At 37.6% G+C, this 26,050-nt stretch overlaps 1 protein-coding gene across 1 annotated transcript; it reads left to right on the top strand.

Annotated features, from left to right (window-relative positions):
- The first annotated feature begins 1,140 nt into the window (after positions 1 to 1,140).
- ITGB1 (integrin, beta 1 (fibronectin receptor, beta polypeptide, antigen CD29 includes MDF2, MSK12)) lies at positions 1,141 to 26,050 on the top strand. Its single transcript, XM_009895123.1, has 16 exons — positions 1,141 to 1,199; positions 1,417 to 1,502; positions 3,002 to 3,224; positions 5,144 to 5,314; positions 5,618 to 5,856; positions 7,177 to 7,332; positions 8,977 to 9,072; positions 9,994 to 10,083; positions 10,803 to 10,943; positions 11,077 to 11,279; positions 13,286 to 13,524; positions 15,024 to 15,246; positions 16,480 to 16,712; positions 18,834 to 19,124; positions 24,526 to 24,635; positions 25,985 to 26,050. Exons 3-16 carry the CDS (start codon positions 3,077 to 3,079, stop codon positions 26,048 to 26,050), a joined length of 2,406 nt encoding a protein of 801 aa, XP_009893425.1. The 5' UTR covers positions 1,141 to 1,199; positions 1,417 to 1,502; positions 3,002 to 3,076.

A 26,050-nucleotide genomic window follows, 5' to 3' on the forward strand; every position in this document is an offset into this window, starting at 1 on the left:
TGCCAAATCAACTTTTCCTTGGCTATATTGCAAGATATTTTTTAGAACAAAAAGGTATTAAAAACACTGATGTTTCCAGGATGACTGGAAAGGCTTTAATTAGTAATAACATTTTAGGATGACCAAGGAAATTGGCAGCCAGGGTCCAAGTTCGCAAAATTCTTATAATGAATAAAAGAGAAATGGAATTTAAAGTAGTATGAAAATTTCAAAGATGTGACAACTGACTCTGGCTGACTACCACCTATTAGAGTAGAAGAAAATTTAGAAAAAAATGGTCTATTAGAAACCTATTTTTAGAATGTAATCCTAACTCTGGAGTACTAAGTGAAGTCTCACCACTAAGTAGGGAAGAAAACCAAGTCAGTAACCCTAAACTGTGGTCTATAAGCATTCAAATCTTGTCTCATAAAATATATAAGTTATATTATTTGTATGTATGTATTTTTTTGCCAGGCTTTCATTAAGATTTGTAGTGCTGAACAAAGGGTAGAGTGTTTTTTCTTTGATAATAATGGTACCCATTAATTTTCTGTTGTCTACAGAAGGAAAAAAAAAGGGGGGGCTGAGTTTGTATCAAGGATGCTTTATGTTGCATATTGTGAGAGGACATTGTAAAATGCCCTTTGAAGATTCTGAGGAAAGTATTTTGGAAAGGGCCTTGAAGTTTATCTTAAAACAGAGACTTGAATAGAGAAGTTCCATTTCCGTCTTGTATTCCTGTGGTATCTTTATTTAGGAGTGTCTCTCGGATAACATTCAGAGCATAAATGTTTTTTATAAGATGTTAACAGAACGTTAATATATTGGTTTGGGTTCTTCCCCTCCCTCCCTGTAACTGAACAGCATTTCACAGTTTCTCATAGCTTGCTGGTTTACCTAATACAAGAGTATTTTGAAATAATTTAAGAAGCTACCCTGTTTGATGTCTTCTAAATATAAAGTTTAGGCCATGAATGTGGTTGTATTACAGCAAAACTCCCTGGCTGGTATCATTTGATGTGCATCTGCTCCATGTTCTTTGTCTCCTCCGAAACACAGTTACATGTCTGCAGTTTCGTGCAACTTTTTTGTTTGTTTACTCGTTACGATAAATCATACAATTTGGTCTTCTGTTTATGTATTTCAGACTAATTTAAAATTGCTCGCATGGGCTGGCGTCCTCTGTTGCTTCATATGGAATGGATTTGCTCAGCAAGGTGAGTCACTTGATTTCATTGCAGTAGTTTAATGTTGCTTTGAAACGATACATATTTAGCAGTTATTTATGTAGATAAATACATCATTGTTAGATGAGTACTAGTGGCCTGTTTGTAGTTAGAAATTAGTTTACAAAGCTAGAATGAAACAAACTAAAATTCTGTTGTTGTTAGCACCTTTTTATAAATGAAGTGACTGATCTGTGTTCTTCGCTAGGTGGAAGTGACTGCATAAAAGCTAATGCCAAATCATGTGGCGAATGTATACAAGCAGGACCAAACTGTGGTTGGTGTAAAAAAACAGTAAGTGTTGCAAAATTCCTTTTATGGTTTGTTTTTTTCCCTTGGTTTTAAATTTTAGTACTTTAAATGTATAGGAATGTCTGTGTTCATTAATAATACTTCCCTGTAGCTCTTGAATTTGACACTTATTTGTACTTAAAAATTCAGATACTGTGACTTTCCCGATGTCCTGATTTGAGTAGAATTGCTTTTCACAATGTGTTTACTTCTCCTTTTCTAAATCTTAAGTGTATGCAGATCCTACAGGCTGTCTCATAGTTATTTAAAATCATTCCAGCATGGAATATGTCTGAGTATGTTTAATTATATTCTTCCAGTGACATTAGAGTAAGAGGTAATTTTAGACATAGGTGGAGTAGGAGAAGAGATTGAAGGTTTTCTTTTATAAAAGAAAGATGTTCAAATTTTAGTTTTCTGCTGTTGGTAGACTTGGGGGGTGAGAGATTTGTTTGGGTGGGTTGTTTGTTTCAGTATGAAACATAAAAAGAGTGTTTTCTTATGTAATTAAAATTAAATTCAGGAAATACAAAATGTAAAATGATCTTAAATTGTGCAACTTAATCAGTGTATGCTGAAGTGTCGCCTTCAGAAACAGAAGAAAATGCTTTCTACAGCTCTTCGGTTTGTTGGTGAAAACTGGGAAATTTTCCTGTTTCTTGCTAGAAGATTATAATGTATCTTTCTCTATAGTACCTGCTTGGTGTCCTCCAAATCAGCTTAAACTTTAAACATTTAATGAAACTGACTAACTTTAAAATTTGGCCTTGAGCTGTCAGATTCGTGGTAGGTCCTAGTCATCAAGAATGGTCAAGCTTTAAGGTAGATTTATTTATATGCATATTTTGAGGGGCAGATCAGAATTGCCAAGTTTCTCAATTAGAAGCCTTATTTATTCATATTTGAGGGTAGAGCTTTTTTTAGGTTTGAGGTAATGGTAATTTGTTGTTCAGAACAAAGTTACATATTGGTTTTGCTCATGGATCTTACTTTCTGATTGAATTTCCCCAAAGTAAGAGTTGTCATCTGTCTTTCCCCTGCTCTGTCAGCATACTGCCATTATTTTGTTGTGGAGTAGCAGGGTACACTTACATAATCTTTAATTAAAGCCTTCCAAAAAAAAAAAAAGTTAGTTAAAAGGGAAGGCAGTTGCCAAGTAGGCTGTACAAATGGTTCACGATATTGACAGCTACATGAAGATGAGAGCTTTTTCCATCTGCTGTCACATTTAGAGTGGCGGATTTAGAAGGATGTCCTGCTTCTGTCAGAGGTGACATTGGGCATTTTTTTATCTTTCATCTTGCTTACATCTTATACACAGATTAGTCAAGTAGATGCAAACACCTGGACTAAATAGTAGTCACTGCTTTATTTAGTACAACTTAACGTATTTCAGGACTATGTGTTTTATTACTGAACCTTTAAAAAAAATATGGAGTAAAAAGTGTTATTGTGGGTAGAGTATAACAAATTGCGCGTAACCTTTTACCTGTGTTTTCTAGGACTTCTTGCAAGAAGGAGAACCAACGTCTGCCCGATGTGATGACTTGGCAGCACTAAAGAGTAAAGGCTGTCCTATGGAAGATATAGAAAATCCCAGAGGTAGCAAACAGGTGCTTGAAGATAGAGAAGTAACGAATCGTAAGAAAGGTGCTGCAGAGAAGCTGAAACCAGAGGCCATTACACAGATCCAGCCACAAAAATTAGTACTGAAACTAAGAGTTGGTAAGGACAGTTTCATTCTAGTCTTCACATCTGCACTTTTTGTTTTGAACATGTAACCATTTTGTTACAGAAACTACTATTGTTCAGATAACCTGAATGACAGCAGAGCCATTCAGGTCAGCCCCAGGAGTTTAGATACTCGAAATACTGTTTGATTTTTATGAAAGGTTAGATACAATATTTTTATCACTTGTTCCCAATGTAACTTCTGAGAAAATAAATACAGCATGCATCTATAGATATATCAGAAAGGTAAAATTGGTTTGTTTTCAGTAATTTGTAGTCGATTTTTTTTATAGTATGGTTTCTTAGAATGGAAGTAGAGGAGCACGCAGAAGAAGTTAGGAGAGAATTTTCTTTAGGTGACAGCAGTACTTCAGCAAAAGTCTGCATGTCTGAACTAAATGTTTTTGTAGCTAAGCAGGAAGATTTTTGGATTGCTATGTAAAATACCTGGTCTCCAGAGGCTAAAGATGTGGACACAGGACTACAATGAGAACAAAGTCGTTGTGTAGCATTTCTAGCCCCTAAAGAGAATTTTGTATAATTCAAATGAGGGAAAAAAAACAGGGCTAGTAGCCCATACAGTACTTGAGCATAATGGATATTGTCCTTAAGGAGAGTTCATAGGTACTGCAGATGCATTCAACAGCTACCTTGTATTTACCTGGAATAAGAGCTTGTACTCAGGGTCAGCTACTTGGTGGTGATTGCCTTAATAAATGCAAGATGATCTGAAGAAGCTTAGCACAATAAGGAGAGAGAAGGTAAGGAAAAGAAAGTAAATTATTTTGCAATTTTGGTATTGCCCCTATTTATTTCTAATGTGACCCTTTCAGCTTCAAACCAAATTATGGTCCCTCTGTCAGCACAGAAGTTTGTTCATCAGAACATATTAGGGACCTGGGCAACCAGAACCTAACTACCCAAGAGATTATTACTCTGTTTATAAGCACTTCATTTGGTCACAAGTTTTCTGATAAGGGACTGTGTGGTTGCAGAGGGGGATATTTGCTCTCTGTGCAGGCTCTTTCAAACAGTAGCTGAGGAAAATCTAAAGCTTTTTTTTTGTTTGTGAAAACCATGCTGCATAGCTGTGTGCTGTTCACTTTTCCCATCTAATGTTTTCCCTGGCTTGCTAGTTTTTCTCATAGTAAGCAAATGTTTGCTAATTAATAAGCAGAATTAAGCAGCAGCAATATCGCCCTTTAACTTCAGTAACTGAGGGGGGTGGGGGAAAAAAACTTCTAATTCTATTCCTTATTTCATATATACTAGACAAAAGATTACTTTTCCGTTTTATGAGGTGGGTAATTCTTCTGCGGTGTCCTTCAACATCAGAATGAGACTACATGCTTCTGTTGGCAAGACTGGGTTTGGACTTAAAATTGCAACAAACAGTAGCTTGCCGTTACCTCACTGCCTTTTCTGTGCTCTCAGCCTCTGTATCTTGAAATATTCTGTTTAGAACTGATTTGTCTTTTATAAACCTATTTAAACAATGTTGGGTTTTAAAAATTAAACCCTGATTAATATTTTGAGTCATCTTGGATGCAAGTAGATGCAGAAAATTCATGCTATTTGATCTTATAGGAACCTGGTTAAAATTATTGCAAGTATCAAGGTTTGAAATTGCAGCAACTGAGAGAGGCTTCATTTTTGTCTGGCTAGTATTTTCTGTGGAGTGATAAAATACCTTGGAAGTATGAAGTTGGACATATGAAAGAAATACTACTTGACTTCCTTTTTTCATCATGCTTTGATGATAAGCATTTCAATTAACAGGAGAAAAAGATCACTCACCTTGAGTTCAAAATCTCCACCAGTATTTCAAAGACTTCCCTTAAAAAGGCATTTTTCTTGTCAGTGCAGTTGTTGAATTTTAATGGCTTCTGTTTGTTGTTTAATCTCTGAAACAGGGGAACCCCAAACGTTTTCATTAAAATTTAAGAGAGCTGAAGACTACCCCATTGACCTTTATTATCTTATGGACCTCTCCTATTCTATGAAAGATGATTTAGAGAATGTGAAAAGTCTTGGAACGGCTCTGATGGTAGAAATGGGAAAAATAACTTCAGACTTTCGAATTGGTAAGAAAGATTTGCTTATTCTAAAAAAAATAAATAAAAATAATCATTTCCTTCCTGGTGTTTTCATATGATTACATATGAAGAGTAATTTTTTAAAATCAGCAGTATTATGACAGATATTCTAATACATAGAACTTGTTGAGGAATGTAAGACTACTTGGTGTTGAAGGTGAAATGTAAACAGTAGGAGAGTTATTTCTGATGTGAGTTCAGCTCTAATACATTTATATTCTATTGTATCATGATATACATAAGAGAATTTCATTCTTCAACTTACCATTTTTTTTAATTGTTCTGTCTTAGGCTTTGGCTCTTTTGTGGAGAAAACTGTGATGCCATATATAAGTACAACACCAGCCAAACTCAGAAATCCCTGTACAGGTGACCAGAACTGTACAAGTCCATTTAGCTATAAAAATGTGCTTAGCCTTACCAGTGAAGGAAATAAATTCAATGAACTTGTAGGTAAACAGCACATTTCTGGGAATTTAGATTCTCCTGAAGGTGGATTTGATGCAATAATGCAGGTTGCAGTTTGTGGGGTAAGTATGTATTGGTTTTCTTTACTATTAGATGACATCATTTGAGTACAGCCTTAGTATTTTATGATGGCTGACGTTTGAACGTGTCATCTCATGCGAGCAAGACATGGTAGACTAGGCAGACTGCATGGATATATGCATTTGTCTTTTGTAAAGGCCTCTAGGGAGCGAATGAAACTGGGAAATGTGAAAGTGCCGGTTAGAGGTCATGTTCACAGCAGACAGATACATTCCAAAGACAATGTTTATAAGGGTTGGTATAAAAGAAGAGGCAAATTCTGCTCACAGGAGTATAAAATCCTGAATAAGCAACTATTCTCAAATTATTTCAAAGCTTTATGCACTTCTAGCTGTTGTTTCAGAATAGTTTGGTGAATTGTAACTTCTACTAGCTTCTCAGACAGTAGATAGAAACCCGATTTTTGTTTATTTTTGAAGATTTGATCTAGATACTGCATTCTTTGATGTTTCCGTGGTCTGGACCACTATGCACTCGTACAACATGGACTCCCAAAAAAGTCATATCCAAGTTCACTGCTTTGTTACTGTATTATTATGCTGTTGATCAATGGAGTCAGGGCTTTCTGAAACAATCTGGAGTCTTACTTTAAAACTAGAGTGTCAAACATAAGCCTTCTGGGGTTTTTTTTGTTTTGTTTTTTAATTTTTGTGGTAACTGGTATTTGTGTGACCTTTTTATATGGCCTCCTACCCCTAAATCACCTGGGGCTTCAACTCTGGAAGAATTTAAAAAAAAAAAAAAAAAGAAAGAAAAAGAAAGGATGAATTACAGAATTAGGCCCTGTAGTACAGCAAAAAACAGCAATCCTCTGGCAAGCTCTGTGTTGAGTACAAATCTGGACTACATTGGCAAAGCCTGATGATTGTTCAGAGCCTAGCACCGGGCAAGCAGTAATCTTCAAATTCAAGATTGCAGCAGCGTTCTACACACTGATGTTGTCCTCTGCACTCAGGCTGTGTGGAGTGACTTGAGTGTATTAAAGAGCTGGACTGACATACCCAATTTCTAAAACCCTATCACTCTTCACATACTCTAATGAGAACTGAACAGACCAAAGTACATCTCAAAAAGAATGTTTCTTGCCTTCGGTAAAAGTCCTACAGCAGATGTTTTAGAGTAGACATTTAGTTAAATGCAAGTGCTTTTAGAGTTTGCCTGAATTATATGATTTCCAGGGTGACGCTTTTGCAGTATGGCTTCTCCTAAGTCTGTCTACTTTTTCATGCATTTATCTCTCAAGTGTTGCTATAAAATAAATCGGTGCAAAATACTAAAAATCCATTTGTTTGTTTCCCAAGGAACAAATTGGATGGAGAAATGTTACAAGACTACTAGTGTTTTCCACAGATGCTGGATTTCACTTTGCGGGAGATGGTAAACTTGGTGGAATTGTTTTACCAAATGATGGAAAATGTCATCTAGAAAATAATATGTACACAATGAGCCACTATTACGTAAGTCTTTATATCGTCTTCTAGGGAAATTAGTATTTTGTGATGTTTAAGCTCAAAAAGCCTCAATAGGTCATCTGGTACACTTTCAGACCGATGCATCTTTTGAACTTTACCCATTTACCTCTGTATTACATCAAGTAACTTTAGCTTAACTAAAGAAAATGTGGAAGAATTAATCCTGTCTTGATTGGAAAATTTCAAGAAATGACAGCTTTCACACTGATTTGTGTCCACTGGCAAACTGTGGTGGCTCTGTCCCATTATTTTATAATTTTGCTAATTTTTGTGTTCAGAACTACTTTACTACTGCAGAAAATAATGTAAAATAGAGAGCTCCTTGTCAGGTTTTTAAGGCTGCTTGAAATCTTATGGTGCAAAGTTTATGGTAAAAGTATGCTTAACAACACTGACTTCGTGGTTTGTTGATAGTGTCGTGGTTTAGGCCAAATTGGCTACTGGGGACCTGGGGGACCCCAGATGGGACCAACAGATGCTCCCCTCTACCCCTCTTTAAAGAGAGGGGCAGAGGAAGAAAAGAGACTTACGAGTTTAGAAGGAACTAAACTACTTTAATGAAATATTAATAATAAAATAAAAAAAAGAAATAATGAAATATATACAAAACCGTATCAAGCTCCCGAGTGACAATCACGACACCGGCTGGCACTGGGGCAGTCCCAGGCTGGACTCAGTGACGGACGGGAACTGGATTCCGGATCTGCATTCAGGATCGGGATCGCAGGCAGACAGAGTCCTCCTCAGACGTCGGCCATTGCAGGAAGAGAGAGAGCTGACCTCTCGATCCCTCAGCCTTTATACTGAGCATGAGGCAGATGGGATGGAATACCCTCGTTGGTCAGTTTTGGGTCACCTATCCTGTCCGCTCCTCCCTGCAGGTGGGACCCTACTATGCTTTTCCACTTCCGACCCTCCAACGGGGCAAATAACAAAGTTGGTTGCCCTTGGCTGTTATAGCAATAAGTATAAGCCAGGTCCTCTCTGCATACCATGGCTGGGCATCACCCATAAACATAGGTCTTATCACCCCGAGAGAGTGAACAGTGTCTGCACAATATGCTGTTAATTTCAGTTGTTAGAGAGGCCCAGCTAAGAAGCAAAGTTACTGACCAAAATTGGTTCTGTTTTACCTCAAACCAGGACAGAGAGGTAGATCAGACAAAAGGTGAAAAGAAAAAGATTTACTGGGTGGGGTAAACACAGTGAGTTTTACAAATTTTATGTGTTCACATATTCCTAAAATTGAGTATTGTTCAATAAAAGCATAAAATTAATTCAATTTTATTTCATCTTTTCTTTATGAAACAGTGGTTTTCACTGAGATAAGTCATGTGGAAACCCAACAAAGGTAATTTTGTGAGAACATTGAGATTAGGGATTTAATGTGGAGACTCTAAGTGGCAGGGAATACAATAATGTTATTGTGGAAAAAAACCTCTTACCTTGATGGGGCATATATGGAATATTTTCAATGCATGTTTGTTTTCAGAGGTTGTTTTGATTTAGAACTGTGCCATAAGCTGGCTACTTAGAAGTCTTACCTATGTTTCTAGAGGTGATTTGTATCACATTTGTATCTGGCATGTGTCCCAAATTTGAATTCCATTTTATGCTTAATTTTTAAAGGATTATCCCTCTATTGCTCATCTGGTGCAGAAGCTTAGTGAGAACAATATTCAGACAATCTTTGCTGTTACTGAAGAGTTTCAGGCCGTTTATAAGGTAAAGATAAATCAGACATATTTCTGGTCTCTGTACTTTTTTCCCTCAAACACAAAGACTGACTCGGATTTGCTCTGAAATCATTAAAATTGCTTCATTTGAACTTAAAATAAGCATGGAAGTAACCGATTGTGGAAGTAATATTTTGCGTTCATGTTTTTATTATTAAGCCTTTTTTACTTGGTCAAATGGATACTGAGTGTGTGTGCAATTTCCAAGGAGAAAGTGCCCCCCCTCCTTGCCCCTCTTCATACTTTATAGGTAGGAGGGAGTGGAGAACGTATTTGCAGTGCTGCTTTTAATGAACATTTTAACAGCAAAATAGCTGAGGGGGGTGTGGACACTGAATCAAGAAACACTCCTATGAAAGAGCATATTTTGTCCTTTGTGGTTTATTTATATTCCTGATGTTTAAAATTAACTAAACTGCTGGATGTGATTGTGAAATAGGAAATGACTGTGTAAAGGAGATGCATGTTTTTCCTCATGTTAACCTAAGAAGGTACTTTTTTGTTTTTAGAAATACTCAAAATTGCAAGTTTTTTTTCTTTTTCACTGGAAATCATCTCTTACCTGCCTATCTTTAATGGATGTGTGATGGTGCTTCTTTAAGATCTTGAAGATATATTGTTTGTGCTCAACTTGTACAAGAGAAGGTCTTAGTATTCTATTACCGAATTTAACATGAAAACACAGAGAAAAAGGAAAGGCTGGGTATTTGTTTATACTTGTAGTGCTGTGTATAACCTCAAAAATCATGAAGATCACTGGCAGCACTTTAGCCTTGTTTTTCGAAGTACTTGATCTTGACTAGTTAATCCACTAAAGCATTGTATCACCATACAGATATTTGTAGTACAAATTATGATTTGTATGTTAGTAAGACTGTAATTTTCCTTTTACTTTTGTAAATACTGAAAGGAATTGAAAAATCTGATACCAAAATCAGCAGTGGGAACATTGTCTTCAAACTCCAGCAACGTGATTCAGTTGATCGTTGATGCATACAATGTAAGTTCAGATTTTATTTGGGTTCTATTTCTTTTTCCTGCTTTTAAGTTGTTATGGGTTTTTCAGGCAGATACTCCAAGGTGGATTTTATTTTTTTTCTACAAAATAGGAAGTTAGTACAATAAACTATAAAAATACCCCCGTTGCAGTAAAACCACATTAGACATATAGACACTAGCAATAAGAGCTTAGATAACGAGAAAGATGTACTCTTAAAGCCACTTAACTTTTCTTTGTAGTTTTGTTTTATCATCCATGTTTTCCTTTTTTTAAAAAAAAAATAAAACACACAACCAAAAAGCCTGCTGTTTCTTCAGCATCTTCAGTTCTTGCCTTCTTTCCATGTGGAAGGGAAAAGGGCCATTTTGCAACCTCTTGACCCCAAAGAAAACATCTACATCAACTTCAGGGACCTCAGGGTTTGGCCCTAAAATATTTTCTTCATAGCTGTGTTGTGTAAATGAGCCCCATTTCTCTCCTGGAGTACATGGGGCAAACAGGTGCCTCCAACATCCGCAGAGATCTGCCCTGACCCTGTGTAACAGGGTTCAGCCTTGAGAAGGGGTCACGACTGTGGGCAGCCCTGGGCTGGTGTTTCTCAGCACATTGGAACTGACATATTTCCAGTGTGCCTGTGGGACTGGTGCCTAGACTGGGCATAGTTGTATCGTGTTCTCTCTGTAACTCCGTTCGAAGTTAGCTAATAATTGTTGTTTTAGTCCCTTTCTTCAGAGGTTATCCTGGAAAACACTAAGTTACCAAAAGGAGTGACAATCAGCTATAAGTCTTTCTGCAAGAATGGAGTGAATGACACACAAGAAGATGGAAGGAAATGTTCTAACATTTCGATCGGAGATGAGGTAACTTACAGTATATCTGCTGCTAATCAAATACAATATTCACTTAAAATGTCCAACACAAGTGTTTGGGTTTTTTTTATAATACAGACAAAACTCCTTTAGTAATGCAGATTCCATTTATTTTTCTTTGCAGGTTAAATTTGAGATTAATGTAACAGCTAATGAATGTCCAAAGAAAGGACAAAATGAAACCATTAAAATTAAACCACTGGGATTCACTGAAGAAGTGGAAATTAATCTCCAGTTCATCTGTGAGTGTCAGTGTCAAAGTGAAGGAGAACCTAATAGTCCAGCCTGCCACGAAGGAAATGGAACATTTGAATGTGGAGCATGCAGGTAAATAAATGGACATTTGGGTTTGTTTGTTGTTTTTTTTTTTTTTTTGCAAAAAAGAAATACAAGCAAGACCTTTGTTTCCTTAAATAGGGTTTACTGGGGTTTACTATTATTTTATTCTATTTTATTTTTTAGTGAAAGGACAAGAATTACCGTTACAGACCTGTTTCTTCTAGGTTATTTTGAAATACTGCCTTATCTCTGCAAATAATCCCTATGCTGGAATTCATAGTATTTATTGATCATTAGACTGGCACTATTGTACAAGTCAGATTTCAAATTTAGCCTTGAGTCAGTCCTTAAAAGGATATAGGTCTTACTGCTTTCTCTTTTTCTTTATTTAATTTTGAGGTCCATGTAATAGGGCAAAACTATGGAATTATGGGACAAAACGAATGGGATTACTTTGTGATGTTTTTGCAAGTATTCATACTGATCTAACTATAATCTTCTAATGTGAGGTCTGTTGATTTTGAGAAAAATCAAAGGCTTCCTAGTTTTTTGGTAGGAGCTCCTACTCAGATTGGCACCAATTGTTTCAGAGCAGGAAAGAGTAAAAAGTCATAAAAGAACCACCTTTTATTTTGGATGCCTTCTTGGATGACTTTTATTTTGGACTTCTTCCTACTTTATTTCTAACCTTCTGGGATCTTCTTGCAATGTTTCTTCTAATCTGTAAATCTTTCAGAATATATATAATTTGTTGTGTACTTACGCCTTTGAAATGTCCAATATTGCGTATCACAGGGATTAGATTACACATGTATTCCTTATTACTCAAATTTTCAAATGTGTAAAAAGATACTGCACTTTCTGGAATTACACACAATGAACGCAGAGCAAAATCGTAGAGTGTCAGTGGAGTCTGGTTGAAGATCAGCCTAGTAAGTCAAGGTTTAAGAAGGTTCAAGAAACCTACAGCAAAAATGAAAATCGTTTCCTCTTGGAAATCCTTGAGACAAGAATGGTAAGAGCAGAATGGAATTAGTATCTTCTCTAGGAAAACAATATCTAGGACTTTGGAAAACAATATTGGTTCCCACTCAGTGAACTGTAACTGAAATAAGATGTAGAATTCTCATTCCTCATGGTTTAATATATGACTTATTAAAAATAAAGCAAAAGATAACTGACTTAACTCTTAGAGGACTTTTGGTGTAGGATGGACTAACATCTGCCTGGTGAAGTTGGTGGTGGTTAAACGGGGTGTTTGAAAGACTGCAGTATGGCCCCCTAACTGCTTAGTATTCTATAAGTTGAGGAATAAGCCACTTCAGATCCAGTATTTATGGTCCATTGCTTCATTTTGCAGTGAGTTTTTGATGTTCCCTTTAAATAAGGAGAACAGACTTTCCCATCTTCATGTAGAAAGACTTCTTAAACTTGGTATCTCTGTGACTGGTGACCCCATGATTTCACGTGGAGGAGAACAGACCTGTGGATAAGAACAGCCTTTTGCTTTTGCAACAACAGCAGTTTCCTCTTGGAACCGTTGTCTCTGACTGATGCCCCCCAACAGCTTGTCAGTCATTGCTGGGAACAAGAATGACCTCCATTTGTTCATTGATACTTTAGCCTTAATAATGAGAAGTTTCAGCTCAGCAGCTCTGAAGATCGTCTATTCTCCTGCCTATTGCTGTTCATGGAAAGTGTTTTTATTGCAAGATGACAGCAGCTACAGTGAGCAGTCGCTGTCACTCAAAAATAATTATTGTTCTGTCACATGACAGAGGCATTAATAGTGGTAATGTGACTCTAACTAAATGAGGTGGTGACGGTTTCTCACCTGGAATGAGTAATCAGCATAGGAGCAACTTAGTCCAGTTTGCTCCAGCGGCTTCAAGAATGGCTACATAGATGTCAGCTGGAAATCTCATTTGAAGTTTAACACAAAATATTCTATGAGAGAATAGTCACTTTTACTCCTGTTCTTTGTGCTATTTTTGCAGTCATTTTTATTGTATGACTTCTGAGTTTACATTTTCAGTTGTGTTTTTACCTTGCAGATGTAATGAAGGGCGTATTGGAAGACTATGTGAATGTAGTACAGATGAAGTAAATAGTGAGGATATGGATGCTTACTGCAGGAGGGAGAACAGTACAGAAATATGCAGTAACAATGGAGAATGCATTTGTGGACAATGCGTATGCAAGAAAAGAGAAAACACCAATGAAGTGTACTCTGGCAAATACTGTGAATGTGATAACTTCAACTGTGATCGATCAAATGGTTTGATTTGTGGAGGTGAGAAACTACTTCAGAGATTTCTGCAGGCAGAACTGGCCAGCAGTTTACAAGTCTGTCAACTCTGCTCTGTAGAGTAGTGTTACTTTGCTTTGTAGATCATAGCTACGTGATAACAGAGATGAGAATATGCACAAATTTAGTGATTGAAAACGTCTGTTAATAAAACAGCTCTCTGTGACCATGAACATACAGTATGTTAATACACATTACACCTTCCTTAAATCACAGCTCCAAGAAGGATGTAAAGTGAACTTGACTTCTGCTGTTTATTACAGAATTACCCCCAGATATTATAGTAAAGAATGCTGAGACAACTGGCCTGAGATTATAATGTTATACTGGCTCAGTGTAACCACTGCGTCAATAAAAAGAGATAATGACCTCAGCTTACTTGTAATAGTGAGTGCTTGATTCGGTGCTTGACAAGATACCAGTGAGATGCTATCTTGAGACTATTCTGAAAGGTAAGTGAAGATTAGAACATGCAAGATCCAGAAAAACACCTTAAGTGCTTGAAACAAGATTCTGAGAACAGTTAATTCCTGAAATCAAAAGTAATTTAGAAAATCCTCCAGTAGTCAGTGTCTAAATTATTTTGCTGCGTGTATTTTTGTCACACAACTTCCCTAGGCTGCTTTGCACGTGGAGATACCTAGTAGGTGTATCACTACTACCTCAATTTTGACTGTGATACAAAAATAAAACAGAGCATCTACTAAGCTTTAACTGAATTATGAGAATACCTCATCTGTGTGATTTGCTCAGAACACACTATTGCTCGCTGTCTCCGCAAAGGATAGGAGCAGTGGTGGTGGTGTTCCATAATATATGGTGACAGATAAGTATTGACCTAAACATTTTATTGTTAATGGAGAAGGGCGTAGCCAAGGATCTTTCCATTTCATCCAAATCACCCTTCTGGAGATACAGCTATCTTGTTTCCTGTGTAGGGAGTGTAAGGGGCATAAAGCGTGGTTGGGTGGATGAGGTCAGAAGTTCAGCAGCTGAATGGTGGTGTTCTGTGGAGCCAAAGGTGTTTCATTTTTCTGCGTAGCAAAGTCTGTTAGTGCATTCCTCATCTTTTTAGGTCTTGCTTTATAAATGTACATAGTGATACATATGAAAACTGTAGTGATCAATTCATCTGTATACGTATAAAATTGTGAACTGAAGCATTGCTGTAACACTCTCCACCCAGCAGATATGACCATCACATTATACTGTTCTTGATCAGCTTTGCCTGGTCTTGTTATTTTGTTTATGAAAGGAAATCCAAATGTAGGAGAATGGGAAAAGGGGAGAAACACCTGTAAGTAGTTTTTTTAAGGAGCTAAAATTTATTTTGTAGCTCTTAATTCATCAGTGTCTTATCTGACCACAAGGGTTTTCTTTTCCCTGTATCTGTTCTGAGATGCTGAACATTTATTTCTTACTGTCACACATTTTATGGTTTTATATTAGGCTTCATTTCACTGTAATGTCTTTTCAATGCACAGGAAATGGGATCTGCAAATGCAGAGTGTGCGAGTGTTTCCCCAACTTCACTGGCAGCGCATGCGATTGTTCTTTGGATACTTTTCCATGTATGGCATCCAATGGGCAGATTTGCAATGGAAGAGGAACCTGCGAATGTGGAACCTGTAACTGTACAGATCCCAAATTCCAAGGCCCCACGTGTGAAATGTGTCAGACTTGCCTTGGTGTCTGTGCAGAGCACAAGTGAGTACCTAGAAAACCAGATCCCAGCTTCTATGCATTTGAGTTTGTGGTATTTACATGTGCAGAATTTTTAAAATGAGGCTTTTGATACTGTGCTTTATCCCTGAAATGTAGGGACATCTTGTCGTATCATCCCTTTAGACAGTACAAGTTGTTGGGTAAGAATCAGTAATTACTAACAAAACATTATTAATACAGTATTTTGATTGCTTCTAGGTAAGCTAATTATTTCTTAAATTCTTTCCCTGACATTTTTCTTAAACATAGAGATGTGTACATTATGTTGAATCAGTTTTAACTATTCAGATTGACTTGGGCAGGTTACAGCTTCTCCTGTTTTGTGTATGATTACTGACAGCAAACCTTCTGCAGAGCTGGAGGGAATATCGGTCTATAATGTGACAGGCTGTGAAGTCCCATCATCTTGCCCTTTTGAAATTAATGTAACAAAAGCATATGTGTACTGTGCAATTTCCAAATTAGTTAAAACTTCAGCTAAGGTTTTTGCTTAAAACTTTTATCTGAAACGCTGTTGAAAAAGTCACACTGTCCTGATAGTTTGAAAACTAAACCTAGATTTGTGTGGGCCAATGAAGTTTTTATCCTTGCCTTTGGAAACTCAAGTTTTTGGAAACCAAGCATTTTCTGCACGGAAACTTTGAAATAAGTTTATGATTAGTGTGGGGCTGATTCCTGGCTTTGTGCAGCTGACTTTAAGGTTTTCTCTCAGCACAGTCTTTTTAGTGTGAAAATCCTGCTCGGTCTGCTTTTTTCAGTGAGTTATTCAGAGTGATATCCTATTGTAAGGTTTGTAGCTCAGTTTCTTCTTTTTAACCTGAGATACTGTTTCACTGTAAATATACTGTTCCTACACTGCCTTCTCTGAGAGTATTTGTTTTCCAGGTGGAGGTGTTGAAAAAGTTTTAGCCTTATTTCCTTTTGGAGATTTAGGCCTTTTTTTTTTTTTTTTTTTCCTCATTCTGGAAGCTTGTGGGTCATCCAGGGAAAAAAGGAATTTATTAAAGGGGATTTTCGTTAATTGCAAGGTACACAAATGTTCTGACTTGTAAAAAAGCTGTGTCTTGCTTTATTTTTTCTTGGCCTTTATGGCAAAAGGGTTGGTTTTGTTGGGATTTTTTCCCGCATTTTCTCCTTCATGTTTCTTTAGATTAAATGCTGGAAGTCTTTCATGAACATATTAAAAAGCATCGCTTCCGATTTGTATTTCCATAGGGACTGTGTTCAATGCAGAGCTTTCGATAAGGGAGAAAAGAAGGAAACATGTTCTCAGGAATGTATGCATTTCAACATGACACGAGTAGAAAGTCGAGACAAGTTGCCACAGCCTGGACAGCCCGATCCGTTGTCTCATTGCAAAGAGAAGGATGTGGACGACTGCTGGTTCTACTTCACGTATTCTGTCAACTCAAATGGTGAAGCCAATGTCCACGTGGTAGAGACCCCAGGTAGGAACATGAAGTTGCTTACTCTCTCTTCGTCTTTGTTGTGAATTCGTGCAGTTGTCATGTACTACAAAGTAGCTCTGGTTGATTCGCGTGAGTTAGATGTATTTGGAAAGAGGTACCTATTGCCTGAGTGAGAGTTGTGGATGTCTGGAACTTGAGTGGATTTAGAAAAACATAAGTCTCTCTAGATCTAGTTTTTTTCAGACCTTTAGGCTGACAGAAACAGGTTTTGTTTTTTTAAAACCAAAAAGTCAATCAGATGGGTGTATTTATTAAAGCATTTCATGTTTCCACTTGACATACTTCGCAAGCTTGTTTTACCTGTCCTGTAGCAAGTCCTAGATATCTAAATTTTGATATTTTTTTTTGGTTGGGTTTGTGCTACAGGTTAGAAACAATGGTGTCTGTGGGGTTTTGTTGCTTTTTTTTCCTTTTTTGAATAATATGGGACCAGTCTTACACAAAAAACCAACACAAAATAGTGTACTGTGCTGCAAACTGCTTAAACTATTTCATGCTGGAAGCCTTTGCTTTTACTTTACTGAGGTACCTTCAAGAATAGGTCTGAAAAGCCTTTTGCTTAGTTAATCCTTAAGAATCAACCATTCTTGATTTTGTTCAATCTTCTGATACAAAAAAGAGAGAACAATTCCTTAGCTCGATCAGTAATTTACCGTTTATTTACCATAAGTATTGTTAGTTTGAATCAGTGGATGTTGCATCTAACAGTGCAAAAATTCTGATTTTGTACATTAGCAGTGTGTGGTCTCACGATTTTTATCAGCTTGATACACAATACACACCTTATGTGTTGAAAGGTTTAGTGCTGTATTCTACTCAGGGAACTTTCAGAATTGATTGTTTGGGTGATCATCACTTAACACAGATCAGTGATTAGTGGCTCTTAGAAATACATACCACTTCCATTCAGAATGTTTTAAATTCTCTAAAAATGTAGTCCAAAGTATAGAGGAAGACCTTGAGCCCCATCTTTTTTTAGGACAAGTCAACACATGCCCTACCTTTTTGGGGTCTGACCTTTTCTTCATGAATAAACTTCTGTTGCCTTAGTTAGGAGCTGAATCAAGCCTCCATGCACCAGGAGGCACCTGAAATTTTGTGCCATACAAGTGCCATAGGAACAAGCTCTGTTCTGTAGAGCTGTATTCAGTGGATGCGTTCCTTACTGGTTCCCAAGGAATTCCTGTCCTGTCCCTTCCCACTTCCCTCACTCCTGCAGAGGCAGCTACCAAGATTAGGAGTCTGCAGTTTGGGGGGAAGCAGCATTTCTGTTGACAGCACAGGAGTTGCGTTTATTTGCTTCTGACTCCTTCAGCCTGTGCATTGAGCTCTGCAAAAGCCCTTGTTCAGTTTGTGATTATTGAGAATTTTATATTAATAGAAGAGTTGGGTTTTATTTTGGAAGATTATTATTTCTATGTCAGTCAACTTAAATAATTTTGCATCTGTATTACTCTTTTTAAACATATATTTCACTTATTTTGAAATTGCATGATATTTTTATCCAAAGATGATGTGCCTTTTTTTTTTAATTTTATTCCAGCAGAGATCAATTCCCAAAATGAGGAAATATCCTAAAAAAAAAAAATCAGTCTCAGAAGTAGAGTCATTACTTATCACTATATATTAGCTATTAACAATAACAGCCATCTGAGGTAAAATGAGGAACACCCTTTTTCTGTAATGCTGTCGTTAGAGTATGTGGGGACTGTTTTGGCAATCTCTATTTTGTGCTCTAGCTGGTTTATCCCTCTAGCACCACCACCTTTGACTTGGAGCTCTCACATGTTTAAAATACAATAGCTAGTTATTTTACTCCGGTACTCTAGATGAATAGCTTAGGGGGTTAGCAGTGTGTAGACTTGAACGTGAATGTGTTCTATTGCTAAGATTAAACACAAATTGGAAGGATAAAAATAAGGTGGAATGTTACAGGATGTACACATTCCAAGACTTCCATTATTTGAAGGGAAAACAGTATTGGCATATCTCTGATATTCAAAATACTGGCTTCAGTACAAAATGAAAATTTAAGAGCATCTGGATGTGCATTACCTTTAGCATTTTGTAAAATCGTGCTTCCCTTGCTTTCTTCCCTAGAATGCCCCAGCGGCCCTGACATCATTCCCATTGTAGCTGGTGTGGTTGCTGGAATTGTTCTTATTGGACTTGCATTATTATTGATTTGGAAACTACTAATGATCATTCATGACAGAAGAGAATTTGCTAAATTTGAAAAGGAGAAGATGAATGCCAAGTGGGATACGGTAAGTCAAGAGGCTTTTATCTGTATAAAAGCTGCAGTAGTTGAGGAAGAATATAAGATTTTTGTTCACGTGCCTCAAATATTTAAGATTGTATTCCTGCCTTTTGGCCTATGGACAAACAGAAGTATCCTTATTTAAGCCAACTTTAAAATGTGTTATATGTTACCACTAGCAAAAAACACCTCCAACAACAACAAAAAAAAACCCACAACCAAAAACCCCAACCCTCTTTGAGAAGTACCTCTTGGGTTAGAAAAGCTAGTAACTTCAGCTGAAATAAAATTTCAGAGAGGAAATGTGACGGTGACAGAATAGTTCAGCTTTGCAGTTCTGCCACACTTTACAACACATTATTAAATATTTATTAGAAGATGAGAGTCACTTTTGTATAAAATGAGGAAGAAAATTTTACACTGATGAAAGAGATGTTGTAAATACTCATACAGGTTTAGTTGGGAGATTTGAATAACTGGACCCAAAATCAGGGCTGGTTCTGATTTGTTGAAATCTTCCCAACCCCTTCTCAATGGAAAAATATGCAAGAAAAACAAGCCTGTGGTCTATAGGCTTAAATAGGCTATAGGGTCACTGCCTCTAGGAAATTTTAGGAATCTGCTAATCAAAAACCCTTCGCTACAGTTCTATAGAAGTCAACACCCACGTATGCTTGATGAGAGAGTAATTTTTAAAAATCTCCCAGGAACTCATTGGTTTTTATTTAAGAAAGTTAATTCTATGCTGGAAAAAATATTACTAACACTTTTCTTTACATATAGAATTATTTTTTCGGTGATAGTTGAGAATGTTACTTTTTTTATTTTTCCTGTTGAATTATTCGCCATTGACCATTTCTTTTACTTCAGCAAGAAAATCCAATATACAAGAGCCCTATTAACAATTTCAAGAATCCAAACTATGGACGTAAAGCTGGTCTCTAAATCTCAGTTTGTATCTTCTTTCATTTTCTTCCTTTTTTTCCCTTTGCATGTCACTTCAAACTCACTGTGTGTCACAGTCAGTTAATCACCGTTTGAGTCTTGCTTAGTTTATCAACTGCTGCTTTGATTCTGGGGTATTAAAGAATGCAGCTTGAAATTTTTTAACTTGTTTTGACAGCAAGATTGCTTGCTTACTAATACCACCAGTAGTGGCTTATACTATTCTACAAGTCTTTTTTTTTTTTTTTTTTTGTTGGGGGTGGGGGGCAGAGGGGATAAATGTGTGGATATACAATAGAGCAGCTGTGAGGATTGAAGAAGCTCTGGATCATTCAGGGGAGGGTTTGTCCTCTATTTCCTCAAATCAGCAGTCAGTTTGCTTAAAGATGATATGTTTGCAAAGCTAGTTTATATATTCCCCAGATATCCCAGCCTATAAATATCACTGTTTTTATTAGAATAACTGGGAACATTCAGAGTAGCCTTACAAATATTTTTTTTTAACTGCTTTGGCTTATTAATCTCATATAAACCTAGCTTGTCTTTAAAGTGTGAAATGCATATACTCTACTGATTTGATAATTAAATACGCATCTTAATTTTTTCATCCCTATTTGTATTGGAACTGGCAATATCACAGTCCTTGTAGCCCAGCCAGCTTGGGGGTCTCCATATAAAAAAAAAAAAAAAACAACTTAGTAGGAGAGGAGGAAGTGTTCTTGTCCCCTCCAGATGCATTTTCCCCCAGTTTCTTAGTCTCTCCTAAACTCTGCCTGAAGACCTCATTTCTGTTTGGAAATGCTTACTTCAGAAACAGCAGTATCCAGAAGAGGAAGTCAGTAAACCAGAAGTGATGTATATCTTCTGTAGGCTTTGAGGTTGCACTTTTTTTGAATGCTTTGGGTGTTCTCCTCCTTCCCTGGGATCCTCAGCTGAGGAAGGAGTGAAAAAGGGAGGATGAGATGGGGAATGGATGTCAGAAGAATGTTGAGATATAAAAAGCACAGAGATCAGATTAGAGGAAGGGGAAAGAAGAAGCTGGGAAGGCAGAACATCCCTTTAAATACCCAACAGCTTTTTTTCAGGAGCCAGTGGAAGGGAAGGATCTGTATCTCTAATATTGTTCTGTCTGCTGTCTCCCTTTTTCAGTGTTGCACTCAGAAGATTTTTGTAAAGGAAAAATGAGAGGAGAAATCAGGAATTAAGAGTATTTAAGCTCTTATCTGTCCTCACTGTGACAACATTTTTAAATACTGTGTCTAGCATTCTGAGCCCTTCCTTGGTGAAATCTATTCTCTGTTTCTCTTTGCAATCATTTCACTTCCCAGTGTGTCCAAAATTTAGTGTAAAAATGTTCCTTTTGCTTGCCACACCGACCACATTTCACCTCCTTTCCATATTTCTTCTCAGAGTGGATTATTCTGGGGAGGAAATGGGAGTTCTTGTTCCTTTCTAACATTTCACGTAATCCATCTGGTTAAGTCTCTGCTACCTTCTCTTCTGCTATTCACTGAACTGTGTACTTTCTGTTGCATGCGGGACAAGCATCTAACAAACCATACGGTGTGTAACTTCCATTCTGTGCTCTCGTTCTCTACCCCATGACTTTTTCAGGCTCTAATGTCCTTGATGCTGCCATTTCTCCTAAAAATGTATTTCTAGCAGAAGTCTTTCCTCTTGTGTAAATGGAGTGGTTGAGTTCTGCCTTTTTGTTTCACTTGCTGTGAAGATTAAAAGTATGAAATAGTGGGGTTTTTTTAAACATGACTGTGTCACTTTTAGTATTCATAAAAGCATCCAGACTTCAGGGAGAGAGGGAGGTGGATTTAGCTTTATTGGCTACCAAAAAGGAGATCACAGAATGGTTTGGGTTGGAAAGGACCTTGAAGATCATCGAGTTCCAACACCCCCACTAGACCAGGTTGCCCAAGGCCACATCCAGCCTGGCCTTGAAGATCAAGATGGCAGAATAGATGACCCACAGGAAGTAAAAGAAGAAAATCCTCCTTTCCCCTATAACTAAGATTTTCTGGGGTTTTTAGATTTTAAAGGAGATTATATATATACACACACACACCCCCCAGAACTAACTGTGTGTGTGACCCTTCCCCCTCTTCCACAGCGGTCATACATACATGTGGGCTTGGTTACTGCAGTGAGTAAACTGCAGCACCACGAAGCTTGTCATGGACCACGTGCCCAAATACTTCACCAGCCTTGGTCCGCGATGTTGTGAATGACTTGTCACCACAGTATCCTTACAGTTGATGCTCCAGCCAGCTAGGTCGAACCAAGTGCAATTTGTCCTTGGCCTCCAGCGTATCTACGGCTTAGTGGTTTAGATGTGTGCCATTAAGAAAGTATTTACTTCATAGCAGGCTAGCTGCTTTCCTCTAGTCTTCCAGTCAGGGTAGATGCTGCCCTCTGTCGTCTGTGGTGCCCTTAACCTCGGCCTTTGCTTCGTCCTCTGATGCAACTGCTGCATGTATGGGTTGACAGATGACTCAGTTTATATTACTGTAAAATAATGATGGATCTTAATGAGAGCTGAAAGCAGTAAGAACCAGCTCTCGAGCAATGTATGGGGATGAGTTTAGGATATTCTGGAGTGCAGTTTCTTGCAGTGACTTAGGACTAATACCCAATATAAAGGTAGCTTAAGTGACTGTTAAAACAGTAAGTCCATGGAGGAAAAAAGGAATAAGAAGGTTAATCAAACATTCTAAATAATAGCTTCATCTTTAGGCAACACTAGACTGAACTGCTACCCTCTGAACAGCTCAGTCTAGTTGAAAATGAATACTGTTGCAAGAACATAGTTTATTCTCTACTGAAGGTACTTCTAAAAATATCTCCATCTTTATTTTAATGTATTTCACACGATCTTGTATATAGTTTTTGATCATTGATTTTTATTTTGGTTTAAACGTGCATGGTGTTTTCATTTATAGGGGCACGTGGCAAACATGTTTTCCCTAACTTTGCATGCTTAAACCAGTGTATTCTCTGCAGTGGCATAAAGAAAACGGGTTTATTTAAAAACAGTAGTATTTGTCTGAGACAGCAGGTTTGGAATACCATGTTTCAGTGGCCGGTTAAAAATCTGGAATGCTGCTAATCTCTGACAGTTCATACCATGTGCCAGCTGTGAGGGGCCCTAAGTGAGGTGAGAGTCATGTTGGCCTAGTGGACATTTATTTACTACTTCCACGTTAGTTTTAATGATAAGCTATCTGTAGAAGACCTTGCCAAGCCAGGGCTGAGACACGGTGGTGGAGTACGGCTGGAAAGGCCAGGGCTGTCGCTGCCTGTCTAACAGAAGATAGCGGGGAAGGAGTTGCCAATCCACCAGGCACCTGTGGTTATAGTCAGAAGATTCTCCAGAGCCATTTAGCTGATCACATGTAAGGTTGGGTTAAGCTGAATAGTTCTCTGTGTGTTGACTAAATCTCCATTATTTCTAATGGGAACTGAGACACTCAACTGACACGGGGAGACACCTGGTTAAGTGCCTTAGTGACCTAAATGCTGCTGTGTGCTTCTGAGAGCTCTTGGAAATATAAAATGCAAGTATAAGGGAAGACAGTGCAGCGTTTCAGTTTCTTTGTAAATAGGGCTTATGCTAAGTGAAGAACATGCAAATTTCAAATTCCAATTTCTCTTGAAAAAGCATTATAGTAAAAAATGTACAATCTTACTATGCAAGTTGCATTTTAAACCCGATTCCAAATTCAAATTAATTGTATGAGTGGCACTCTGCAAATTTCCAAGTTTTAATCCTAACCTTTAGACCCATTTGTACACTATCTGATAGAATTTATCTCTCTTTTACAAACGAGAAAATGTAAACGTACACCTCCCTGTTTGTGCTGGGGGTAGTCTGTTTTGTAAAATGTTATACTGTGCTTTTAACCTTCCACAAGTATTACATAATGCCTTGTCATTGAAAAGCTGCAATATCTTTAAGCTCCATATGATACGGCCTGTTAAGCGTACAGACGTTCTCTGCATCATAAACTGATTTATATTTTCAAGAATTCTCCATTAAAACTTGTCTAGGAACCAAACAATATACATTGCCAGGAACTTTGAGGCATAATGAGATCCTTTATTTACAGTTTAAATCCCTCCTCCCTGGATGTTTTTCCAGTTAAATTTACATCTTCCTATTGCAAAGCTTTTTGTTAAAAATATTGGGAGAGGGGATAATTTTGCATTAATTAATTTGTCTGGCTGAGAACTAGCCACAACGCTGTATTTCCATGATTACAAAAAAAAAAAAAGTTAACTCCCCATCCCTTTCCAAACCAGTAGCTGATATACTTTAAATCAAGACAGGTTGCCCGGGGAACTGGTCGAAGGGTCTCTTGCTGTTACTGTGTATTTGTGAAGTATAGCCAGCAGCGGACACCTAGTTCCTCCTTCACCTCAAGCCAGATGAGATTGACTCAGATCTTGAGAAGAGTGAACAGAGACCCTTGACTTCTGTTGTCCAGCAATCCCGGTTCTGCCTGGACTTGAGAGAGAGACTAGGCTGGAGTCTCTCAGGTCTAGGTGGGATTGGATGTTCCTCATTGCTTGTTGCAGGCGGAGAAGCTGCCTTTAAGGAGAAACACCCTTTTTCTCTGAAAGCAACCATGACGAAAGGCAGTACACCAGCTACATCGTCTTCCTTAGCAGCAGCTATTGTTTTTGGGGTACACCAGTTACTTTTACCGTACCAGGTCTTGCAAACAGAAGGCAACAAACTTCTCAGGAGTTGCGATATAAAAATTTCACACCAAGTTGATTTCTTGCCTTGTCACCTTTTGGTACATCCTGTGGTATTCCCAGTTGATTTTCCAGGTTTATGACCCCGAAAAAACAGACACACCTGGTGTTTGTATGTCATGGGGGAGGATTTCCTTTAATTGACTGTAGGAAAAATTGTTTTAACCTGAAATATTTTAAATGCTGTGTAATTTAATAGAGTAGAATTTAATGAAGATGGTTCTATAGGCCATCTCAGACTGGGGGGAACTTCAAAAGGAGAGAGGTTCCCTCACTGCTGATGAAGGCCAGATACAGTTCTGGCCAGAACTGCCCTAAGGCTGACATCTGCGCTGTAGTTGGATACTCATAGAAGAGCTTCGTACTGGTAAACAACATTTATTTAGGTTGAAGTTCAAGTCGTGATAAGAGCACAGTACTGCCATTCCAGGCAGTATCGGTAGAGTCCCAGTGGTAGCCTTTTCTCCTGCTAAAATTTATCTATTAATTTTGAGTTCAAGCTGTTCATCTTAGGTGTGGAGGACACTATAAATGGAGGAAGTTTTACTGAGGTAAAAGGAAACCTGGGAACAAAGGAAGCTTAAAATAAGTTTAATTTAGAGGTTTTCAAATCTTAGCAAGAGAGATGTAAGCAGTTGTTCTGTAGGCATTTCTCAAATCAGGAGAAATAATGTTTTTATTACAGCATTTGCACCAGTACAGAAGTTTCTTAGTTTTAACTGTGCATTTTGTGCATATGGGGATTGTGGGGGACCTGCAGGAATAAAACAAGAATGACAAGTACTGAATGTTCAATGTAAATATTGGATGTGTGGTTCTAAAATATTATAAGCCTTTCCGCTTTGTTTCTAGAATTAAATTGTAATACGAGATAAGTTATTTAAATGTATATTATAGCAGAATGTGGTCTGTGGTCAGTCATGGTTTCAAATGATGTTGTTTGCAATTCTGTTGTTCTTTAAAAAATATCATGACTGCAGATCCCCGAGTTGATGGCTCAGCCCTGAGACGACCCCACAAGATTCAGCCCCTTTGAAGGAAATCTGTGGTGTAACCTGAACAGGATTGTGCCCTAACCCTTTGCTTTATTAGCTGAGCATGCCTTTGGTCAAGTTGCTAGAGGGAAAACTAGTTTGACTTAAGATGTTTGTGTGTACAAACAAAACATTAGTGAGTAATTTCTTAAGCTAATTTCTTAGGCTAATTTTTACACTTCTCGCAAACGGTGCTTTTTTCATGTCTTTAAATGTTAATATAAATATTTTTCTTTTTCTAGGGTGAAAATCCTATTTACAAGAGTGCAGTGACAACTGTGGTCAATCCTAAATACGAGGGAAAATGA

The sequence above is a fragment of the Charadrius vociferus genome, unplaced genomic scaffold (genome assembly GCF_000708025.1).
Source record: "Charadrius vociferus isolate BGI_N301 unplaced genomic scaffold, ASM70802v2 scaffold61, whole genome shotgun sequence".
Taxonomy (NCBI): domain Eukaryota; kingdom Metazoa; phylum Chordata; class Aves; order Charadriiformes; family Charadriidae; genus Charadrius; species Charadrius vociferus.